The sequence below is a fragment of the Orycteropus afer genome, unplaced genomic scaffold, assembly GCF_000298275.1.
Source record: "Orycteropus afer afer isolate SDZICR_OR568_19922 unplaced genomic scaffold, OryAfe1.0 scaffold00858, whole genome shotgun sequence".
Classification (NCBI taxonomy): Eukaryota; Metazoa; Chordata; class Mammalia; order Tubulidentata; family Orycteropodidae; genus Orycteropus; species Orycteropus afer.
This window is the reverse complement of record NW_006922445.1, coordinates 380958-405591: the sequence shown is the minus strand read 5'-3', so window position 1 is coordinate 405591 and position 24634 is coordinate 380958. Positions and strand designations below refer to the sequence as shown.

The window sequence follows — 24634 nt, the reverse complement described above, 5'->3', positions numbered from 1 at the left end:
GATTGGGATTGCATTGAATCTACAGATTGCTTTGGAATAGCATTGACTTTTTTACAATGTTCAGCCTTCCTATCTATCAGCATGGTATGTTCTTCTATTTATGTAGGTCTCTTTTAGTTTCTTGTAGTAGTGTTTTTTAGTTTCCTTTTACAGGTCTTTTGTGTCTCTGGCAAGATTTAATTCTACGTATTCTACCTTTTTGGTAGCTATGTGAATGCAATTGTTTTCCTTATTTCCTCTGCAGAGATCTACGTAGAGGAATCCAACTGATTTTTGCATGTTGATTTTGTACCCTGCCACTTTGCTGAATCTTTCAATTAGTTCCAGTAGTTTTCTTGCTAAGTCTCTGGGATTTTCTATATATAGGATCATATCATCTTCTTCCTTACCAATTTGGATGCCATTTATTTCCCTTTCTTGACTTATTGCCCTGGCTAGTATTTACAATACAATGTTGAATAGGTGTGGTGATAGAGGACCTCCTTGTCTGGTTTCTGTTTACAGGGGGATGATTTCAGCCTCTCTCCATCAAGAATAATATTGGTCATTGGTTTTGTGTATATGCCATTAATTATGATGAGGAATTTCCCTTCTATTCCTAATTTGCTGAGAGGTTTTATCAGGAATGGGTATTGGATTTTATCATATGCCCTTTCTGCCTCGATTGATATGATCATGTGGTTCTTTTTCCATTGTTTTATTTATTTAGTTGATTACTAAAACCAAAGCCAAACTCACTGCTATCAAGTTGATTCTGACTCGGAGTGACCCTCATTTGATATCCAAGGCTGTACATCTTGATGGAAACAGAGTGCCTCATCTTTCTTCTGCAGAGCAGCTGGGGGGTTCGAACCACTGATCTTTTGATTAGTAGTTAAATACCTTAATTACTACACCACCAGTGATTACATTGATTGTTTTTCTAATGAACCATCCTTGCATAACTGGTATCAATCCTACTTAGTCATTTTATATATATATATTGACTAAGTAGGATTGATAAGGAAAATGGGGCAATCTACTTCTGTAGTGATACTGCCTCAAAAACCCAAGAAGGGGTTGCTATGAGTCGGGTCCAACTCGATGGCACATAACAACAACAACAACATATGTGTGTGTGTGTGTGTGTGTTGTTGGGGTCTATTGGCCATGATTTTGTTGAACATTTCTGTGTCTAGGTTCATGAAGCATATTGGTCTGTAAGTTTTTTTTTTTTTTTTTAAGTGGTGTCTTTGCCTGGCTGTGGTATTGGGATTATGATTGCTCCATAAAATGAATTAGAGAGTATTCCATCCTTTTTTATGTTCTGGAATAGTTTGAGCAGGATTGGTGCCAGCTTTTCTTGAAATATTTAGTAGAATTCTCTAGTGAAGCCATTTGGGGCAGGACTTTATTTGTTGGGAGTTATTTTTATGACCTGTTGAATTTTTTCTTTTGTTATGGGCTTGTTCAAAATTTCTACCTTAGTCTGTTAGTTTAGGTAGGTCTTATGTTTCTAGAAATTTGTCCATTTCTACTAGGTTTTCAAATTTGTTGGCGTACACTTCTTCATAGTATTTTGTTATTAACCTTTTTATTTCAGTTGATTCTGTGACATCATCCATTTCATTATTCATGCTATGTGGATCCTCTCCTTTTCCTTTGTTAAATTTGCCAGTGGTTTGTCAAATTTTTCAAAGAACCAACTTCTAGTCTTGCTGATTATTATTTCTATTGCTTTTCTGTTTCATTTATTTCTGTTCTAATCTCTATTATTTCCTTTCTTCTGGAGACTGAAGGCTTTTTTCTTTTTCTCTTTTTTGAATTGTTGTAGTTATTGGGTTAACTATTGATTTTTGTTCTTTCTTCATTTTGCTGTGTGCTTTTATTCCTATAAAATGACCTCAGAGTACTGCTTTTGCTGTATCTCATAAGTTTTGGTATGTTGTTTTTCATTCTCATTTTTTTCCAGAAATATTTTTATTTCACTTTTTATTTCTTCTGTTACCCAATAGTTTTTGAACAGGGTGTTATTAATTTTCCATGTATTTCATTTTCCTTCCTCATCTCCTATTATTGGTTTCTAATTTTATAGTGTTGTGATCAGAGAAGGTGCTTTGTAGTATTTTCATTTTTAAATATTTACTGAGGATTGCTTTGTGGCCTAACATATGGTCTATTCTGGAGAATGATCATGTGCACTGGAAAAGTATATGTATTGTGTTTTTGTTGGGTGGGGTGTTCTTCATATGTCTATGAGGTCAAACTGGCTGATTGTGTTGTTGAGATCTTCTATATCTTTGTTGAGTTTCGCTCTAGTTGTTCTGTCCTTCATTGAAAGTGATTCTGTTAAAGTCTCCTACTAATATTATGGAATTATTTATTTCTCTTTTCAATTCTGTTAATGTCCACTTCATGTATTTTGGGGTTCTTTTATTGGATGCATAGATATTTATTATGGTTATGTTCTCTTTCTGGATTGACACTTTTATCATTATATAATGTCTTTCTTTGTCCCTAATGCTAGTTTTGGCCTGGAAGTCTATTTTATCAGAAATTAATTTTGCTACTACTTTTTTTTTTGGTAGCCATTAGTTTGATATGTTTTTCATCCATCCCTTGATTTTTAACTTATTTTTATCTTTGTGTCTAAAGTAAGTCTCTTATAGGCATATTGATGGGTCATGTTTACTTATCCATTTTGCCACTCTCTTTCTCTGACTAGTGCATTTAATCCTTTCAAATTCAATGTAACTAATGATCAGTATTAATTTACTGCTGTCATTCTTTTGTGCTTTTATTGTGGTGTTGATGGTTTCTTTGTTACAAATATTTTTCTGTGCTGAGTTCACTTTGTTATCAGATATTCTTGTATTTTCTTCACTGTTGTTGATTTTGTGTTTACTAAGTCCTATGATTTCTTTTTTTGGTTAGAAATCAAAGGCTTATTAATTTCTTTGTGTGTGTTTACCTTGTTATTAATTTTTGTCTTCCTAAGTTTGAGACAGTATGTTTTATATTGACATCACCCTAACTTCCTTTTCATTTAGAAGTTCTGTATTTAAACCATTTGTTCCTCTTTTTGCTTTGCAGTTGTCTTTTACAGACTGATGCCTTTGTTTCTCTATTTTCAGTCTTATAAGTTTATTTTAATATTGAGAATTCTTTTTCTGGATTGGTTTCTGGGTGATGTTATGTATCTTAATCTTAGGTTGCTTTCTTCCATTGTTGATTTTCTGTCCAAAGAAATCCCTTTAGCATTTCTTTCAAGGCTGGTCTTGTTTTTACAAATTCCCTTAATTTCTGTTACCTGGAAATGTCCTGGGAGCTCTGGTGGCAAAGTGCCTAAGGAATTTGACTGCTAGCTAGAAGGCTGGTGGTTCAAACCCACTAGCCACTCCTCAGAAGGAAGGTTGGGCAATCTACTTCCGTAGTTATACTGCCTCGGAAACCCAAGGAGGGGTTGCTAAGAGTTGGATCTGAATTTCACCACCATATTTGAGGGACAATGTTGCTGGATAAATAGTTCTTGATTGGCTTTTTTTTTTTTTTTTTGTACAGAGACAAATGTTTATTAGTGGCTACCAAAGATAAGGAAAGGGGGAGTCATTGCTTCATATTAATGATTATGGAAGATTCAGCAATAATTATTGGTGATGGTTGCAAAACATGACCAATGTAAATGATAGTACAAAATTGTACTTGTGAAAAATGTTGAATGGACAAGTATTCTGTTTTTCACAACAATGAAAAATAATGCAAAAGGAAAAAAATCTCCAGTGCCTGGCACAGTGCTTTATGTTTGATGGAGTTGAAAGAGTTCAAGTAATTACTTGACACAAAATTAAAACAAAAATATTGTTTCCTAAAAACCTAAATATTCTTCCTGCATCTTCTTGTTGTTGTTAGGTGCCGTTGAGTCATCCTCAACTTATAGCAACCCTATGTGCAACAGAACATAACACTGCCTGGTCTTGCATCATCCTAACAAGTGTCACTATGCTTGAGCCCATCTTTGCACCCACTAGGTCGGTCCATCTCATCAAGGGTTTCCACTTCTTTTGCTGTCTACTTTGTCAAGCATGATAGCCTTCTCCAAGGACTGATCCTTTCTAACAACATGACCAAAGTAGGTGAGACAAAGTCTGGCCATTCTCGCTTTCAAGGAACATTCTGGCAGCTGTTCTTCCAGGACAGATTTCTTTGTTCTTCTGACAGTCCAAGATATTTTCAGTATTCTTCATTGATTGGAAGTTTTTTTTTTTTCTTTCCACATTTTATATAAATAAACTCACTGCCGTCAAGTCGGACCTGACTCATACTGATCCCTCCTTGGGTTTCTGAGGCAGTATCACTACAGAAGTAGATTGCCCAACCTTTCTTCCGAGGAGTAGCTGGTTGGTTTGAACCACCAGCCTTTTGGTTAGCAGTCAAATGCCTTAGGGACTACACCATCAGAGCTCCTACATTTTATATATGTCATCTCATTGCATTCTTACCTGCATGTTTTCTGCCTAGAAATCACATCTTGTCCTTATTGGTTGCCCTTTGTAGGTAACACTTCATTTTTCCCAAGCTGCTCTCAAGATTCTTTGTCTTTGGTTTGGGAAAGTTTGATTATGATATGTCTTTGTGACATCATGGGGGCTGTGTCCTGTTTGGGGTTCATGAGCTTCTTGGATGGATATTTCTTTTCATGTTTCATCATATTAGGGACTTCTGCTAGCAAATGTTCAATAATTTTCTGTTTTTTTGGTCTCCTCTTATCCTGGAATTCCAATCACATGTAGATTATTTCTCTTAATATAGTTCCATATGATTCTGAGGATCTCTTCATTCATTTTTTTTCTGATTTTTGCTCATACAAACTGGTATCAAGGGACTTGTTTTCTAGCTAGCTAATTGTCTTCAATTAGATTCTATTCTTTTGTCTTTCAAATATGTTATCTCTCTGTAATTTTAGTGTTAATCTTCTGGATTTCTAATTGTTGTTTTTGTATTATTTCTAATCGTCTATTTATTCTGTCATCTTGGTTTTATACTGTTTTCCTGAATTCTTCTAAGGTATTGTGTGTCTTTTCTTTTTCTTTCTTTCTTCTTCTTCTTCTTCTTCTTTTTTTTTTTTTTGTGTGTGTGTGTATGTGGTTTCCTTGTGCTTTGGAAGGCTCCATATATATCTGGAGCTCTGGTAGCACAGTTCCTAAGGCATTTGACTGTTAACCAGAAAATTGTTGGTTCAAAGCCACTAGCCACTCTATGGAAGGAAGATGGGGCAATCTACTTCTGTAAAGATTTACTGCCTCAACAACCCAAAGAGGGGTCACTATGAGTTAGAACTGACTCAATGGCAGTGAGTTTGGTTGAATTCCTGATCAGGTAGTTCTATTAGTGAGTTTTCCTAGTTCTTTATTTTGTTCACTTGCTTGCACTATCTTGTCCTGTTTTTTTGTTTGAATTGAAGTTGTCTCCAAGACATTTTGGGGTTTTTATTTTTATTGGGTGAGTAGAACAAGTGTGCTTCTTTACTTGCTAGTTTGGTAGCACTGGGGCAATCCCCACCAGTCTCTGTGTGGGTGAAGTAATTGGTGGGAATGGGAGCATTGGCCTCTGATTGTTAGTTGTAAAAAGTAGCTGCAGGTGGGATGAGCAGGTCTTGTCCATCAGCTGTCACTGATCCAGTGGTGCAGAAGCAGGTGGTGGTGCTCACCCATTGGGTGAGGTGGGAAGTGTGGTAGGTATAGCTGACTTCGTTGTTGTTGCTAGGTGCTATCAAGTTGGCTCTGACTCAGATTGACCCTATATTCAACAAAACGAAACACTGCCTGTTCCCGTGCCAGCCTCATAATTCTTGTTATACCTGAGCTCACTGTTGCAGCCACTGTGTCAATCCAACTTGTTGAGGACCTTCCCCTTTTTCACTGACTTTACCAAGCATGATATCATCCTCCAGAGAATGTTACTTTCTGACTACCAAAGTAGTCAGACGAAGTTTGGCCATTCTCACTTCCAAGGAGCATTCTGGCTGCACATCTTACAGTACAGATTTGTTAGTTCTTTGGGCAGTCCACGGAACTTTAGAATTCTTTGCCAATACCACAACTCAAAAGCATCAACTCTTCTTCAGTCTTGCTTATTCACTGTCCAGCTTTCACATAGATATGAGGCAATAGTGGAGAATTAACATCTGCCTCTTGTTAGATGGGGCCAGAGGGGGAAAAAAAGAAGAAAAAATAAAGAAGAGGGAGTGTGAGATGGAAGATGGGTAAAACAAAAGAAGAAGAGGAGGAGGAGGGAGAAATCAACAAAAGGAAGTAAAAGTGGGTAAAAGAGAAGAAAAAAGGAGAGACAAAGACAAAAAAGGAGGGTCTTGTGGAGGTATGGTCAGATGATAGAAGTGACAGCAGGGGGCTGTCACTTGGACATAATCCATGGGAACACAACCCCATAAGGGGGTCCCTGGTACATGCCCTCTGACAGAGGTGATAGTGGTGACATGTTCTTGCATTCAGTGTTAGCAAGCCCTATTCATTATATAGGTGCAAGAGAAAGATCCATGGACACTGGCTCTGCCTGTTTAGGGCATGGTGCAATGTCTGGGCTGATGGTGGTAAGACGTTATGTGAGCAACCAGGTGGGTAGGGTTGGCCAAGGACCATCTCCAGCCACTGGTTTGGTGGAAGTGTGAAGAGGACTCACCCCTTGTCACCTGGAAGTTATGGCTAGGATAGCAAAGCCTCTCTGGTCCCAATTCACTGGCACAGGCCTGGTGCACTTCTGGTAATGGATTATCAAGCTTCTGCCCAGGCTCAATCATGTAGGGGTCACCTGGAGTCCAGCATCTCCGACCCCACCCCAAAGGCCTTCCACTTCACATGAGCTCTCAACCCAAATTAGTATTCACTAGTTGTTACATGTTCCTTCACTGGCTCTCTCTTCACTCTTCATTCTCCTGTTCCACTGGAAATCCTGCCCATTTCCCGGTACTTTCCTCTGCTGGATCCAATACATATTCTGCTCACCTTGACTACCTCCAGATCTGTCCACAGAGTGTCTCTGTTCTAGTGTGAATTCCATGAAGTTGGTTTCTTCTCACCTATATATTATGCCTTCTGTGTTTCAAGATGGCCATGCTTTGTTAAGCCCCAGCTTCTTCTATTTCCCCAGACACTGCCCTCACTCTCTCCCTTTTCAATCTGTGCTCAGTCTAATTCTTTATCCTCTCATTTGATGTCCAGGATTCTGGGATCATTATCTGTGTCTTTTCAATTGGTTTTCCTGGGTCTCTGTTGTAGAAGGATTGGGCAGAGTGTATCACCAGGACTCCATCTTGTCCCCACCTCTATCATTAGAATGTTTGACAGCCATGTTTTATGTCAAAAGAATACATAAGAGATTCAGGAAAAGAAAATGTAAACCAAAGAATATTGTCTCTATGAGTTTTTCCTGAGGAATCTACTAGAGAACAAGTTTCTAACAATGAACTATCTACAGAAACATTGACAAAGACTGCCAAATCACTGCCATCAAGTCTATGCTGATTCATGTTGTTAAACTAAGACTAAAACAAAAAAAAAAATAAAAGAACCAAATCCATTGCTGTCATTGGTTCAGACTCATGACAGCCCCATATGTTACAGAGTAAACTGAACTCCACAGAGTTTTCTTTGCTATAATCTTTACAGAATAAGATCATGAGGTCTTTCTTTTGTGGTATCACTGGATGGGTTTAAAATGTCAAGCTTTAGGTTAGCAGTCCAGTGCAAAACTATTTGTAATACTCAGGGACCTTGAACTAAGGCTAAATTAGGATTCAAAGGGAACAAATATAGAGGAAATAATTACATAGCCAGGCAATGTAGATAGAGTATAACTATCAAAAAATGAAAAAAATGATGTGTTACTATGTTTTTAAATTGCTCCCAGACACTATATTGGTGGTGACAATATTAGTATTATCAATCTGTATAATGTGGGATAAAGTAAATTAGTAATTATGGTATATTCCATTTTTTATCATTACCTGTGCCCTTGAGAACCAGGATTATTGCCATGAAAGAAAGGAGATATGGATGTAGCAAAGAAGAGGTTAAAGGAAATCCTGTATTTGAATTGGAAATACCAATATGAACTCATAAGGCAGTCTTAACATTCCTAATACATAGACTGTGGTCTTGCAACACCATTTCTCACATAAGAAACCAGGGCTTCTTGGAGAAATACCTAGTTCCAGTTCTGAAGCAGAAACTATACATAAACACTATACACTGAGGGTGTGGAGGAGAGCTAAACTGAGGCTCTTCTTGCAGCTGAACAGCTCAGCCATCCTGGGCCACAAGATGGGGCTCCTGAAGCTGCTGCAGTGGGGTGTGGGGCTTCCCAAGGCTGAAGCATGGTACCAGGTGGCTGGCTGGGGCTCCTAGGACTGCCAAGATGTCACCTTGGGGCTGATGGAGGCCAAGGTCTGCTTAGCACATCAGCAAATAAGATTGCTGATGAAACCACATCAAGAATTATCCATTGGAGATGGAAAGGTTAAATATGCATAATGGAGGAGACAATGGCAGGAATGCTAATGGTCATCTCAGATAGACATATTAAATTAATGTTGATTGAAATGTTATGATTTGTAACTTTGTTTATATTTATATATTTGTTCTTATTTTATAGTTATATAAGAAGTTGAAAACTACTTTATCTATAATGAAGAAAATAATCTACAACATTGGAGGCCTTAAGATTTTCTTTTTAAAAGGGTCTATCAAAAAAAAAAAAAAAATTGATTCTGATTCACAGCAACCCTATAGGACAGAGTAGAACTACCCCATAAGTTTTCCAAGGCTGTACATCTTTTACAGAAGACTGCCTTCTTGTTCTCTCATGGAGTGGTTGGTGGTTTTGAATCACTGATCTTTTGGTTAGCAAACAAATGTCTTAAGCACTAAGCCTCCAGAGCTCCTTTAAATGGCTTATATATTGCTAAATTTTGAGGAAAGACTGCTATGGAAAAATATTTAGAGTTCAAGAAACCTTTTTTTCAAACTAAGAAATTACTCTGATCTCATGTTCCTTATCTACCAACAAAGCAGATAAATTGGGAATTTCTATACTTCTTTCAGCTTTCACTGGAAATTCAAGTTTTGTTACACTGTGTGTGCTTGAAATAAAATACAAAACAAAACACAAACAACAGCAGCATAGCAAACAAAAAGTGTTTAAATTGGTCCTCAGTTTTCTTTAAGTATTACTCTAAATGTTTTCATCTTTATTTGCAGATTTCCTTTCTGAGCTCTTTAATTATCTTTCTAAAGGTGTGTAGTGCACAGTCGTTATGAGGTGGATCTGATGGCAGTGCATTTGGTTTGATTGGTTTGAGCAGGTACAGAAACTGGCACATTCATTTATTTCTTCAACAGAATAATATATGTGCTATATGCTCTTTTGGGTACAACAACAACAACAACAAAACTCACTGCCATCAAGTTGGATTCGACTCATAACAACCCCTCCTTGGGTTTCTGATGTGGTATATCTATGGAAGTAGATTGCCCAGTCTTCCTTCTGAGGAATGGCTTGTGGGTTTGAACCACCAGTCTTCTACTTAGCAGTCAAATGCCTTAGGCACTTGAGTCCTTTTCTGAGTATTGGGTACACAAAAATGAAATACATATGCACATAATCCTCAAGGCATTCAGATTTATGAAGAGGACAGATACTTAACTGTTATTAACTTTTTAAAAAAAAAATGGTGAAATGAAAATTTCCATTATCTCTTGTTGAAAACATTTATAGTGGCCATGACTATATCTGGCCAAGGGGGTTAAAAACAAATGACTTTATTGCCTAACTCCAGCCTGAGGTGTCAAATATATTCTTAATCTTGTGTCAGGATATTGTACAATTTAGAGGACAGAATATAGATTTGGAGTCTATCTAACCAACCTAGGCTTCAATCTTCATTCTAGTACTTATTGCCTTCAGGATCTTGATCAGACCTTCATCTTTTTAAGGTTTCAGCACCCTCCTGTAATACTAATAGTACTTACTTTAAAAAGACTATGATGAGCACTACATGGTATAATATGTGTAAGGCTTCTAGCACCTTGTAGCTTTTGCACAAATGGCAACCAATTTTACCCATTCATTCAACAGTATTTGTTGAGTGTCTGCTATGTACCTGGACTCATTCAAGAACTGCCTAAGAGCTATCATTCATGTCTCTGATCAGCAGACAACTTTACGAGTTGCATAAATCCGGTCAAGTATAATGAGTAATAGAGAATTTTATGAGATCCTTAGTCACTGATAGCTCTTCACCCCCATGCATTACCCGGCTGTATTCCCCATAACTCTCAGGAACCAGTGCTTCCCCAGCATTGCTTGATAAAGTCACAGTCCCTCAAGAATGACCAGACAACAGGCTGCCAGCACAGTGATGGCTTTATGTGAAGAGCTTTCCCTGGATCTGTGCTTACACAGCCTACATGGTACTACACTGCAGCCTGTGTTCTGATCTCCTATCTCAACAACTCTTAGAACCCTCCATGGAGTTTTCACTTCCCCACCTCATATTCCCCACCCCACTCAGTATTCATGGATATGGCAATGGGTTACCAACTCTAGACCTCCTCTGCCCTTACCCCCAGGAATGCAGTGGAAGCCATCTCCCTGGTAACCAGATTTGCACTGGCATGTGAAGGAGCCTGGAGTGTTGTAGCAGAAGGCATCAGGGTGACATCTGCTTGGCTGGCACTCATCCACATCTACAAAAAAACAACCAGGGGAAGGGACAATGAGGGTTTTTTTTTTTTTTTTTTTTTCTGGAATTCATAGTTTACAAAATTATTTAAGTCACTCACCCAACTCTATGGAAACCTGTTTCCGATCTGGGAATGGTGATTGAGAAATCACTAAACATTAATTATCAAGACGTTAAATCCCCAATTCTATCAATTGTACTTACAAATGTATTTAATTTTGATGATAATGGCTTTTATGAAAAATAAAAAGGAAAAAGTGAGGATTCTTTTGAATTATAAAATGATCCTTCCCTTCATAAATGAGAGCTTCAAAAATGTTTCAATAATGTGGTGCATGTGCATGATGGAAAATCCTCAGGTGAGAGAAAATTTGCATGTTCAGTAACAAAGAGAAAGTATCTCAGAAATTATCATCTATTTTAGAAAAGTTCATATTTTCAGAAATACTCTTTTATATTATTGTTGTTGATATCTGCTGTGAATCTGGCCCTGGACTCATGGTGACCCCATGTGCAATGGAATGAAACGTTGCCTCTGCTATCCTCATGATTGATTAGGGAGCAGAGCATTGTGATTCATAGAATTTTTGTGGGCTGATTTTTGAAGTAGGTAGCTAGAACTTTTATCCTAGTTCATCTTAATCTGGAAGCTTCACTGAAACCTGTTTCACATCATGGTAACAAATAAGTATCCACTGACAGATAGGTGGTAGCTGAGCATGAGGTGCATTGGTTGGGAATTGTTCCCGAGTTTCTGGCATGGAAGATGAGAATTCTATTAGTAAATCAGGACCTCACTCAATTGCCTGATGTTAAATAATTTGGCAAATCAAGAGGCCTAGGGTACTCTGTAAACAGGTTATCTTACCTAAATTAAAATGTGCTTTACGAGCAGCCTGATAAACACCATCAAGCTACCTCAAGTCTAGAAGGTTCTGCAGTTTATTCAATAATGGGACTTTACCTGCTCTAACCTGCTCTTCTAAAAATTAGTGAGAGCACTCACCTTGACAGGCCCGGCCATCCCCAGAGAAGCCTGGTAAACAGGAGCAGCTGTAGGAGGAACCTCCAGTGTAGATGCACTGGGCCCGCTGAGGTATGTCACAGTCGTGTAGGCCACTTGAACAGTAGTTGATGGGGCGCTGGTCTGCAATAGCTTCAGAACAAAAGGTGCACACACAATGTAATGTGTGGGAATGTCCTGTGAGCAAAGCCTTGTAAGCTCCCACCACATCAATGGTTTGGCTCTCTAAAGAGGGACAGACTTGCAGGCTTCATCCCAGCTCATCATTGGTCTGGCCCCACTGGCTTTTTTCCCATGTTGTTCCACTTGGATTCTACCTCTGACTATTCTTTGCAAACTGACACCACAGTTGGCCTTTTAACCTAGGTTCCAAGTCTCTGTCTCAAGCCACACTCCAGATCTGGCTCCACAACATATTTCAAGGATTCAACTTCTCCTCACTCTGGATATGGATTTGGAACATCTGCATATATATATATATATATATATATATATATATATATATATATATATACTTTAGAAAGTATATTAGTACAGAGTTTGAAGTAACTAAGCCTTTAGTATGGGGTATCCAGTCTTTTCCACTCTGTACAAGCATAACATTCATTATGAATGCTTAAATTAAAATCATTCACTTTCCATCAAGGAAGAGATAAAGATACTTTTCCATGGCAGTGAGAGTGTATGGTAGTAAGTGTATGGTGGGCCTTTGAGGACAAGTTCTGGGTTTACACTAGGTAGACTGAAACAAAGAGCTCTGGTAGTGTAGTGCCTAAGGCACTTGACTGCTAACCAGAAGGCCGGCGGTTCAAACCCACCAACCACTCCTCTGAAGGAAGGTTGGGCAATCTACTTCTGTAGATAGTGCCTCAGAAATCCAAGGAGGGGTTGCTATGAGTCGGGTCTGACTCAATGGCACGTAACAACAATAGACTGAACCAACTACACAGCCTTGAGTAAACCATAAAACTTTTCAGAGCTTCACATTCCTACTTTTTCAAACAGGAATAACTTCCAGCATGCTAAGCAGAGGCACAACTTCTGACTCCATCCATTCAATTGCAGGGATGGATGGAAGTGGAAAGGCTTGGACAGGAGAGAAAATTGAGCTCACATTGGGAAATAAAAAGATTGTAAGTTGGGGTTTAACTTTTCTACTTCTTTCATTTCTGAAGAGAATCAGAAAAAAGAATATGCTCTGCCCCAAGGCAATTAGTCCCAGGGTAATCACAGTGGCTGGAGAGATCCATGTGGAGATAAATCTGGGAAGAAGGTTGGAGATGCAAGAGAAAGAAGGACAAACCAATGGAAAGACATTACCAATAAGGAGGAAGAAAGTAGGAAGAAAGAGCAGGGTATCAACTAATTGCTGCTGAGTCAACTGCAACTCATAACAACCTGCTGTGTGTCAGACTAGAACTATGATCCACAGTGTTTTCAATGGCTGATTTTTCAGAAGCAGATCACCCAGTCTTTTTTGCAAGTTGCCAGTGGGTGTACTTGAATTTCCAACCTTTTGGCTAGTCGCTGACTGTGTTAACTATCTGCACCATTAAGGGACTCCAAGGGTAGGGTACAGACCTCTAACTAAGGCCTAACAATATGATGATGAGGGAAGGAAACATGAACACTGTGTGAGACAAGGTTATGGGAGCTTTGTTCACATCAGCATTTTGCCTAAGGCTGGCTGTCCTCCAGCCCTGAAAGTAGCACTGATGTATGGTGGTGTGAGGGGTCAGGGGGTGCTATGCTTGCCCAACTCTCCATATGCCAAACCATGTTCCACAGGGTTGTTATCCATTCAGAGTGCCTACCTATATCTTCACATAAAGGTAAGCTGAAACTCATCTTTCCTTCATGCAAACATATTTTAAATGTTCAAATTAACTGGAAAAGTTTGGTTCCAGTGGAAAAGAGAAAGTCACAGGTTTATAGAAAATATAAAATGTGGAAGTCTCTTCTGGTAATGTAATAATAATCGTTGTGGACAGATAATTACACCTGGCAAGCCCACATGCCCAGCATGGACCCGTAGCCCATGAGAGCTCAAGCAGAGTCCCTCAAAGTTGTCAGGGGAAAAAGCCAATATCCTAAAGTGCTGAGATCCTTTCCTTGGCCTTCTCTGCTCCAAACAAGAGGGAAACCTTCTTAGCCCAAGCTTCCATCCCAGGACACTGTCTTAATAAGGAATTCTGGAAGAGGTGAGACTGATTTGTGGCAAAGCCAGAGTTAATTTGTTTGAATGCATTTAAGAAGACTTGGTTTCACAGTCAGCCATCTCCCTGCATAGTAAATCTGAAAAGAGTCTACTCAAGGGAGGAAGAGCTGACTGAGATGGAATGGCATGGGGTCAATAGGCAGCCAAAGGGTCAGGAAACATCATGGTGTTAGAGCTAAGAGGAGCTTAATTATCCAGTGGTTTCCACACTTGTTTTTGGGCTGTGGAACCCATCTTTTTTTCAAAATATTACTCAGAATTTGACATATAGGAAAAGGAAAGGCAAATTGGAGATGGGGGCTAAAGAACAAGAGCCCACTGGCTGCTCCATGTCCTCCTCTGTAGCCCTTAGAGGCACATCCAGGGGCTCCATGGGACATAAATGGAAAACCAATGACAAATCACCCCATTTTCCAGATAAAGAACTGAGGCCTAGAGAAGTTAAGCATCTTCCCCAAAATCAAATGTCTGGGAGTAGACTTTCTCACACCACCTGCTTTGCACACCACTCTGACACTCCAGTAAGTTTTGAAATTTAGAAGAGAGTTGGATCCAGAAACCCAGGATGGCTCACTCTGAGGGCAGCCCACCTCACACACCTGACCCAGGATAAGTCTTGGTGACTGTACCTCACCACTAACATGCACAACAAGGTTAAATAAAAATGTAATGCAAGCAGAGGACTGCTATGGAAAGTCTGCTTTTGAATCTCCTCCCCTCAAAATGTTGAGAAGGAAGTCAGGCTGAACACACAGAATTAGATGTTCTCTATTGAAATCTGAAATCTCAACTCTGTGAAATGATGACTGGCCTCTCTCAACTCACAGATGTTTGTGTCACACTTAAAATATGAGAACTGCCTGTTCCCTACTGCTCTCCAGAAACCACCTCATCCTGGGACCTCAGTCGCCTCACTTGAGCTTCAAGACAGAGCAAATAGAAAGCATGCTAGAGTTGAGTAAACAGTGAGGAAGAGACAGAGATAGCTCATGAATATTGTAAAAGAGAAATCTGTTTTAAATTGGGGAGAAATGCTGAGTTCAGATGTCCCATTCCACAAAGTGCCCTCCAGACCTACAATCTCCAAGGATCTCTGAGCTTAAAATTCTTGGTGCCAACTGGTCAATGTGTGGCAGTAGAAAAAAGAAGAAAAACTTACTCTGGTTCTTTGTGGTTGACCTACCACCACCTCCACCACCATCACCACCATCATCATCATCATCTTCATCACCATCATCAACCAAAAGCATAATTAACCTAATTAACAAATCAACTTATTTCAATAAAATTAAGAAGTATGCTACTACTTCTCATGCTCTGTAAAAATAAAATCCATAAATGCAATGCCTTCAAATGGAGGTTTAGATTCAAATGAGGTAGAATTAAATTGAAGGCAGGTAACAACATACACTTATTGTCTATCACAATAAATACTGGGTGTCATTCCAGAGACAGGGCATGGAGAATGTTTTGCTTTAAGTTATCTCCATTAACAACATTCCAACTATGAGTAGTTGATTGTATAGAAGACTGTGCTAGAAAGAATTCTTGCTGCAATAGTGAAGGTAAAAAAAAAAAAAAAAATCAAGCATATAAAACAATGTGAACAGTAAAAAGGAAAAAAGTTTCCTCCTGTTCTTGCAATATAAATCCTAAGGTAACTAATTAAAAGGAGAAACAAGCCTTCTTGTTTTAATAACTATTAAAGGTATAACGAAAAGAATTAAAAAGAGCTTTATAAGAAGAATATGTAATGCAAATGCTTGCAAGTAAGTTAAAATGGACCAGGTGAGGTGACATATTCTTAGTGTAGCCAGTAGCATTCCTTGTTTCTTTACTTTTGACTCTACATACTTGGAGGACAGCAATTAAGTCTGATTCTTCTCTGTAAACACTTTTCCCCAATTACAGAACTGTCACCTTTATCACAGCTTGACTAATTACCTGGGACAGTACCATTTACACAGGAAGAAATATTTACTATGTGAATAAATGTTTTCAGAAGTTATCTAGACAACTTACCTACACATGCTCCCTTGTCAGAAAATCGAAAGCCCTCCACACACTCACAGCGGAAGGTTCCAGGGTGATTATTGCAGATTGCATGGCTCCCACATACCAAAGGCTGCTCTGAACATTCATCAACATCTGCAGCAAATTAAAAAATTATTGCACACTTTTTTACACCTCTTCAATTCTTTAATAAAATAGAAGGCATATTATCTCTGAGAACAGATCAATTTTAAAAGAGAATTTCACATATTCCAAAGTAGTGTTAAATAAGATTTTTTATTCTGTGCATAACTTTCTTTAAAGAGTGATACCAAGGCCTTTTCCTAAGTAAATACATGCTCTTGCACCCCTTTAATGTCCCCCAAGTTAGGTGCTCAGTCTGGGACCTACAATGAGAGTCATGAATGTTTGGTTGGCAAGTATATGTTAGAAGGATGGAGAGATAAGTGTCTAGACTTTGAATAAGATTTTTAGACTAGAAACCATATTTAAAATATGGCTATTGTTATTTAGGAAGCCCTGGTGGTGTAGTGCCTAAGGCACTTGACTGCTAACCAGAAGTCTGGTGGTTCAAACCCACTAACCACTCCTTGGAAGGAAGATTGGGCAATTTACTTCTGTAGAGATAACCACCTTGGAAATTCCAGGAGGGGTCGCTATGAGTTGGAAATGACTTGATGGCGGTGAGTGTGATTGCTATTTAAGGAGCTCCCTGGTGGCACAGTGGTTAAAGAACTAGGCTGCTAACCAAAAGGTCAGTGGTTCAAACTCACCAGCTGCTATGCAGAAGGATGTGACATTTTGCTTCCATGAAGATTATGATTGGGAACCTTGTGGGGGCAGGTCTACTCTGTACTACAGGGTCACTATGAGTCAGAATTGCCATGGCAACAACAACAGTTAGAAAAGGAGTCTCTTGGTGGCAAAAATAGTTAAGTGCTCAGCTACTAACCCAAATGTTGGCAGTTTGAACCCACCTAGAGGCATCTCAAAGAAAAGGCATGGCAATCTACTTCTGAAAGGCTATAGATCTGAAAACTGTATGGAGTAGTTCTACTTTGCATACACAGATGGAGTAACCATGAATCAGAATCCACTTATCAGTAACTGGTTGGGTTTGATTTTGGTTTATTGTTAGAAAAATATTACCTTCCTCAAATTACAGTCACAAAGATCAATTGAACATTTTTAAACCAAATTGTGAATTTCTTAATGCCATCTAGAGCTTACTAAACTAAAAGGAAAGCCATTAATCAAAATAATGTAAACAATCTAGTAGGGTGATATCATTTTCTAAGACAATACTATAGCTGTCAACCATGGGACAAAGCAAAAAATATACATTTGAAGTTGTACATATCTAGGTTTAAATCCTGACTCCTTCACTTACTAGCTGTGTGATCTTTTTATCCCCCCTGTGGTAATTGTCTTTACATGATCATTATTATATAAAGCAAATGGCCAGCACTGCCAATTCCCACTTGGCTCTCTGTCCTTGTGGCCATTTTTGCTAGTGATGTACACTTACACCATCTTATTGGTAGTCTCAGTAACTATGTGGGAGTCTGTGAATGGTGAAAATTAGTAATATACTCAACTGCCAATTGAAAAGTTGGAGATTTGAGCCAACCCAGAGGTGCCTCAGATTGGGCAGTGTTCTGATGTACATAGGGTCACTATGAATAGGACCCAACTTGACAGCACCTAACAACAACAATGACAGAGGTTCTGCAGGAAAAAGGCTTAGTTATCTACTTCCAAAAAATAAGGACGTGAAAATTTTATGGAGCACAGTTCTACTCTGACACACATGGGGCTGCCATGAGTTGTAATCAACTTGACAGTAACAGGTTTGGTAGCTATGAGATCTTGGGCAAGTTATCTTACTAATCAATCTCAGTTTTCTCATTGGTAAATAAGCATAACAATACTTAAGTATTATAAGATCACAGATAATGGATGTAGGCCAGAAGAGTTCCAGCAAGATGGCAGAATAGCTATACAGACCATCTGCAACAAAGTAATGAGAAACCAATTGAAACTGATATAGAGATGATCCTGTAACCCTGAGCTTTGAAGGGAAGGATTAAGAAGTGGATTAAATACAAAATAGTAGAAGAATCTGAATAAATACAGTGAGTAAGGAGACAAATGGAGCTGCAGATTGCCAGCTATTCTGAGGGTGCAGGTATTTTGAATATTTGCAAGTGTGACCTGGTAACAGTCTTGGTGGCTCTGCTCACCAAGGACTACATGGGCAAGGACTGTACTAGTGCCTGATAACTAGAAAGGAAAAGAGCAAAGAAGGAGATAACTAGAGCTGGGGACTGCCAGCTATCCTGAGGGTGTAGCCATTTTGAATAATTGCAAGTGGTGACCCATTAGTAACCTAAGAATCAGCCCTGCTCATCAAGGACTGCACAGGCAAGGACTGCATTGGTACCTGACAATAAGAAAGAAGGAGACAAACAGACCTGTGGACTGCTGGCTGTCCTGAGGGCACAGCCAGTATGAATATTTGTGAATACTGAAGCAATTTTGAATATAAGCAACTAGCAGTTCTGAACCAGACAGTGACCTAAAAGTAAACTCCCCTTGCTGAGGAAAGCACTGGAACCCACACTGGAGACTAATGCCTAGAAAGGTGCAATATTCCCTTCATTTCTATTATTCCCCACACCCTCTTGGTGAACAAAAGTGTGACCAACCCTCACCTCCACACACCTTCTTGATGAGCAGGAACTTCATCCCAATTTGTGCCCTGAAAGAGCCTGGGTGCCATGCTCCACCAACCACCAACCCAGAGGTTTTCTTTTTAAATTATTTATTTTAAAGAATAATTCTAAATAATTTTTAAATTAATTTTTAAATTATCTTCCTCCTTTCTTCCCTTTTCTCCTCCTCCTCCTCCTCCTTCTCTCTTACCTTTTCCTAGTTCCCTTTTCTTATCCTTTCTTTTGGTTCTTCCCACTCCTTGTTTTCCATTTTGTAGTTTTCTCCTGCTCTTTTCTCTCATTCTCCCCTCCTGAGATATTGGATTTTGTTTTTTCCCTCTTTTTTTTTTTTTATCATTATCTTTCTTTTGGTTTTTAAAAATGTATTTTAAAAATTTTTCTTCACATTTTAGCTGCCTTTTTTCTGTGATTTTTCCTGCTTGTTTATGCAGTTTTGAGTTTTCTTTTGTTTTTATTTGTTTGGTGTTTTTTATTTTTATTTTTATTTTTGTCTAGTTGACTGAGAGACAGCAACCATTCTCACACAATCCAACCATACCTACACCTCCTGTAGCCTCACCCACTGAGTGAGGGCCACCACTTGCTTTTGTACCCACTAACAAGAGATGGTAGTCAATATCAGTTCAACTCACACTCAACTGCTCTATATGAACACCTAACACAGATCTGTGCACACAATCTCATTCTCTATAACACCCACCAGGAGACAGGTGGTAAGTGCCTAAGTGGTAATAACTAGTGAATAGAACACAGTACCCTGCCCAGACAGCTATAACAAAGCAAAATAAATAAATAAATAAAAATCTTGGGTGAATCACACCAACATCAGACCACAATTAAACACAAATACAACAACAACACAATGTCCTGGAGACAATTAACAATACCACTGCAAATAAAGAAGCAATAAAAAGTTGGTCAAAAAGAGACCATGATAAAAACCCAGAAAACACCCCTTGGGAAGAAGCAGCATTGGAAGATCCTGAAAAGGAATTTGAAGGAATTATACTTGGGTACCTTCAAGGGATTGAGAGACAGATCAAGGAAAACACTGAGAAAATTAAGGAAAACACAGACAAAACTCTAGGACAACTTAGAAAAGCAACACAAGAACAAATTGACAAAATAAACTAAATATTAGAAATCGTACAAAAATAACACATAGAAATCCAGAAGATTAATACTAAAATTTCAGAAATAGGTAACACATCAAATGGGCAATGAAGTAGAATTGAAAAACGGAAGACAGAATGAGTGAGACTGAAGACAAATACCTCAATACTACATTGTTAAGGTATCAACAACAACAACAAAAAAGATCAAAACAAGATGAAGAAAGCCTAAGATTCATATGGGAAACCATCAAGAAGAATACCTACATGTAAGTGGAATGCCAGAACAGGAATAATAAATAAAATCACAGGGAAAATGTTCAAAGATTTGTTGGAAGAAAATTTCCCTAATATGATGAAAGATGAGAATATATCCATTTAAAAAGTCCAAAAAACCCCAAAAGAAAATGATCAAAACATGTCATCATCAAACTCACCAAAACCAAGAAAAAAGAAAGAATCCTGAAAACAGTATGTGAAAAACAAAGTTACATACAAAAGGTAACCAATAAGACTAAACTCTGATTTATTGGCAGAGACAACACAGATGAGAGAACAATGGGATAATATATATAAAACCCCAAAAGAAAAAAAATTTACCACTCAAGAATTATATACCCAGCAAAACTGTCCCTCAAATATGTTGGTGAAATTAGGACATTTCCAGATAGGCATAAATTAAAGGAATTTGTAAAACCAGACCAACTTACAAGAGATGTTAAAGAGAGACTTTTGCACAGAAAACCAACAACAGCAAACAACAAACAATGATTAACACACATTATGATATAACCCAGAAACCAACCAGCTTATCAAAGTATCCAAAACCAAATAAGCTTCCATGACTATACTATAAACAGGGAACCAGAGACATCAATTGGTAAATGAGAACAACTACAAACCAAAAAGAGAATAAAAAGTGTACTTACAGAATTTCTAAATGGTAAGGAAGTCAAGACAATTGCAAGATAGGACAAAATGTTTTAAACTTGGGAAGAAAATTATAAAGCACAGGGTAACCTCAAAGAAAAATAATAAACTTTCATGTCAAAATAAAAAAGAGAACAAGCACAAATATTTAGCAAATACTAAAACAATAGCAATGAAGGAGATCATGATTCATAAACACAATGAGCTCAACACAGAAAATTATATGGAACAAAGAAATCAGCAGCAACATGAAAAAACACATAACAAAATGATGTCAATAAATTCACACTTGTTGATAATTACACTGAATGTCAATGGATTAAATGAACCACACAAGAGATGGAGAGTTGCAGACTGCATAAGAAAACATGACCCAACAATATGCTGTCTAGAAAAGATTCACCTTAGAGACAAAGACAAAAATAGACCAAAAAAAAAAAAAATCAAAGATTGGAAAAAGATATACCAAGCAAATGGCAATCGAATAAGAGAGTGGCAATATTAATTTCTGATAAAATAGACTTTAAGAAAAAAATGACCCCAAGAAACAAGGAAGGAAATTTTATAATGATTAAAGGATTAATTGAACAAGAGGACATAACCACAATAAATATCTACACACCCTATGAAAAAGCCCCCAAATACATAAAACAGATTTTAACAGAACTGAAAAGACAAATAGATGATTCCACAGTAGGCACTCTGGTGGCATAGTGTCTAAGGCATTTGACTTCTAACCAGAAGTCTGGAGGTTCAAACCCACCAGACACTCAAAGGAAAGAAGATTGGACAATCTACTTCCATAAAGATACCTCCTCAGAAACCCAAGGAGGGGTTGCTATGACTTGAAATGACTTTATGGCAATGAGGTTTTTTTTTTTTTTTTTTTTTTGAACTTTAATACACCCCCTTTCAATGAAAGATAGAACAACTGGAAAGAAACTCAACAAAGATGCAGAAGAACTAAAACCACCAACTTGACCTTATAGACATCTACAGAGCACTTCACCCAACAACAGCACAATACAAAATCTTTTCCAGTGCACATGGAACATTCTCCAGGATAAACCATATGTTAGGCTACAAAGCAAGCCTTAATAAATTTAAAAACACTGAAATACTGCAAAGCATCTTCTCAGATCACAATGCTATCAAATTACAAATCAACAATAGGAAGATCAACAGAAAAAGGGCAAACACATGGAAACTGAATAACACCCTCCTTGAAAATGACTGGGTAGTAGAAGAAACAAAAAATGAAGTTAAAAAATTCCTCGAATCAAATAAGAATGAAAAAACAACATACCAAAATCTTTGGGACCCAGCAAAATCAGTGATCAGAGGAAATTTATAGCAAGAAATGCACACATCAAAAAAGAAGAAAGAGCCAAAATAAACACTGTGATAGTTGGAGCTGTGTGTCAACTAGGCTGGACCCCAGTTCTGTGTTCTTCTCATGATGGGATCGCATGACTGTGTTCTGAGTGGCCAATCTGTTCAAAGGGAGTTTCCCTAGGGGTGTTGCCTGCTTCCAGGATATCCTGGAAAATCCTGGAACGAGAGACATTCTTCTGTGGATCGGGATTCTGTTCTGCTGCTTCCAACTGTCCATGAGTGAGCAGTCCACCATTCGACCTGGAGATCTTGGATTTGTCATTCATTGGAGTCAACAGCCGGTGTACTGCCTGCCAGCCTTGAGCTTCTCAGCCCCTGCAGGGAAAAGCCTCCAGCCTGACATATGCTCCAGGGACTTTGGACTTGCTGGCTTCTATATGTTTGTGAGCCATTTTCCTAAGATAAATTTCTCTCTCTCTTTATATATATATCAGCTTTGCTGGTTTTTGTTTCTCTAGAGAACCCAGTCTAACACATTTGGTACCAGGAGTGGTTCTAGAGAGACAAAATCATAAGGATGGGCTTCCTAGATTGGTTCTCCAGTTTGATTAATTTTGATGACACTAGTGACTCAACGTCTCCTAGTAAAAAGGGCGGTACTAATCTGTGGCATGAGGTGGCAAAATTAATACATGAAATAGCACCATCAATAGATCAAGTACTTGTGAGAAGTGACATTCTGGGTGATCAGATATTTGATACTTTTCTGCAATTTTGTCAGCATGAGGAGTATAAGGAAGCTGGTTGGTTGGTCCTACTTACACTGGATAAATTGGTGAAAGAGCAAGATGAGCTCAAAGCTGATGAGTCCTGGCTTAAGCATCGCATGAAAGACCTCAGTGATTCCAGCTGTGCTCTGAAAGAAAGCCTGATATCTTCTACTAACAGAGCTGATATCGCTGAAAACCAAATCCAGAGTCTTATTGTAAGGGTGGCTGAATTACAATGCCAGCTAAATTGCCAATCCAGAACTGTGTCTGCCGTTAAAGTGAGGGCATTGGTTGGAAAAAAAATGGGATCCTGAAACCTGGAATGGGAACATATAGACAGATAATCAGGAAGATCAGATATGGAGCCTGTAAATTCTGTTGAATCCCTCCCATCTGAAAGGATAACTGTAAAACCATTACCCCCTCAACCTCAGTTTGATGGGATTAACTCAACGGTTCCTGCTGGGTCATTGTTTGAAGCAGAGGCCATGGAAGACATTCCTGAATGCTCTCAGGAACTGCCTCAAACACCCATTGTTTCTACCAGACCCATAACTAAAGTCAAGTCCAAGCAAGCCCCAAGAGGTGAAATAGAAAGTGTGACTGAGGAAATGATACACTATATCTGAAAAGACCTACTTGATTTTGCTAATATGTACAGATAGAAACCTGGAGAATATGTATGGGAATGGCTACTGAGGGTGTGGGATAACGGTGCAAGGAATGTAAGATTGGATCAGTCTGGATTTATTGATTTAGGCCCACTAAATATGGGTTCTTAATTCAATGTCTCAGCTCGGGAGGTTAGGAAAGGATCTAATAGTTCATTTGGTTGGCTTATTGAGGCATGGATTATGCAGTGGCCTACCTTAAGTCAAGTTGAAGTACCAGACCTGCCTTGGTTTAATGTAGAAGAAGGTATCCAGAGGCTTAGGGAAATTGGCCTGTTAAGAATGGATTTATCAGATTAGACCCCTAGAGCCAGAAATGGAGACTCCAGAAGACATGCCTTTCACCAGTACTGTGAGGAATAAATTTGGGAAGGGAACTCCAGCACCTTTGAAGACTGCTATGATTGCTATTTTATGTAAACCTGATTTGACAGCGGGAACTGCCCTAATTGAACTAAGACACTTAACTACGATGGGGCTGATTGGACCCCGTGGTAGTATGGGCCAATTGGCAGCAGTTAATCAACAAAGGCAAGGTGGGTGTGGTTAAAACAATGGACAACAGAGTTGGAATACTAATCAGAATAGTCTGACTTGTGTGGAATTATGGCATTGGCTACTTGCTCAGGTGTTCCTAGTAGTGAAATACATGGCAAGCCTACTAAATATTTACTTGATCTGTATAGACAGAAGAATTCTAGGTCACGTGAACAGCAACCTAGATTGAATCACCAGAATACAGAGTCACGACCTCTCAATCAATTCCCAGACTTGAGTCAGTTTACAGACCCATAACCCCTTAAATGAAGGGGAGGCCAGGTCCCTTTGAGGAAGGACCCCACTACATTGCCAAAAATCTATATTGTCAGTCTTTCTCCTAGCCTTCCCCAAAGGGACCTGAGGCCTTTTATGAGAGTGACTGTTCATTGGGGAAAAGGAAATAATCAGACTTTTTGGGGATTACTGGACATTGGCTCTGAATTGACACTAATTCCAGGAGACCCAAAGCATCATTGTGGCCCACCAGTCAGTGGGGGCCTATGGAGGTCAAGGTATTGATGGAGTCTTAGCTGAGGTGTATCTCACAGTGG

The 24634-nt window shown here is 38.6% G+C and overlaps 1 protein-coding gene across 1 annotated transcript in view; it reads right to left on the bottom strand.

The window, feature by feature from the left end:
* The window catches only part of NID1 (nidogen 1), a 225261-nt gene that overhangs the window by 73623 nt on the left and 127004 nt on the right, over window positions 1–24634 (bottom strand). Inside the window, exons 10-12 of the mRNA XM_007958156.1 lie at window positions 16000–16125; window positions 11742–11891; window positions 10617–10739 (exon numbers count right to left, since the gene is read on the bottom strand). Coding sequence (XP_007956347.1) covers window positions 10617–10739; window positions 11742–11891; window positions 16000–16125 — 399 coding nt within the window. The remainder of the gene's footprint in view (window positions 1–10616; window positions 10740–11741; window positions 11892–15999; window positions 16126–24634) is intronic.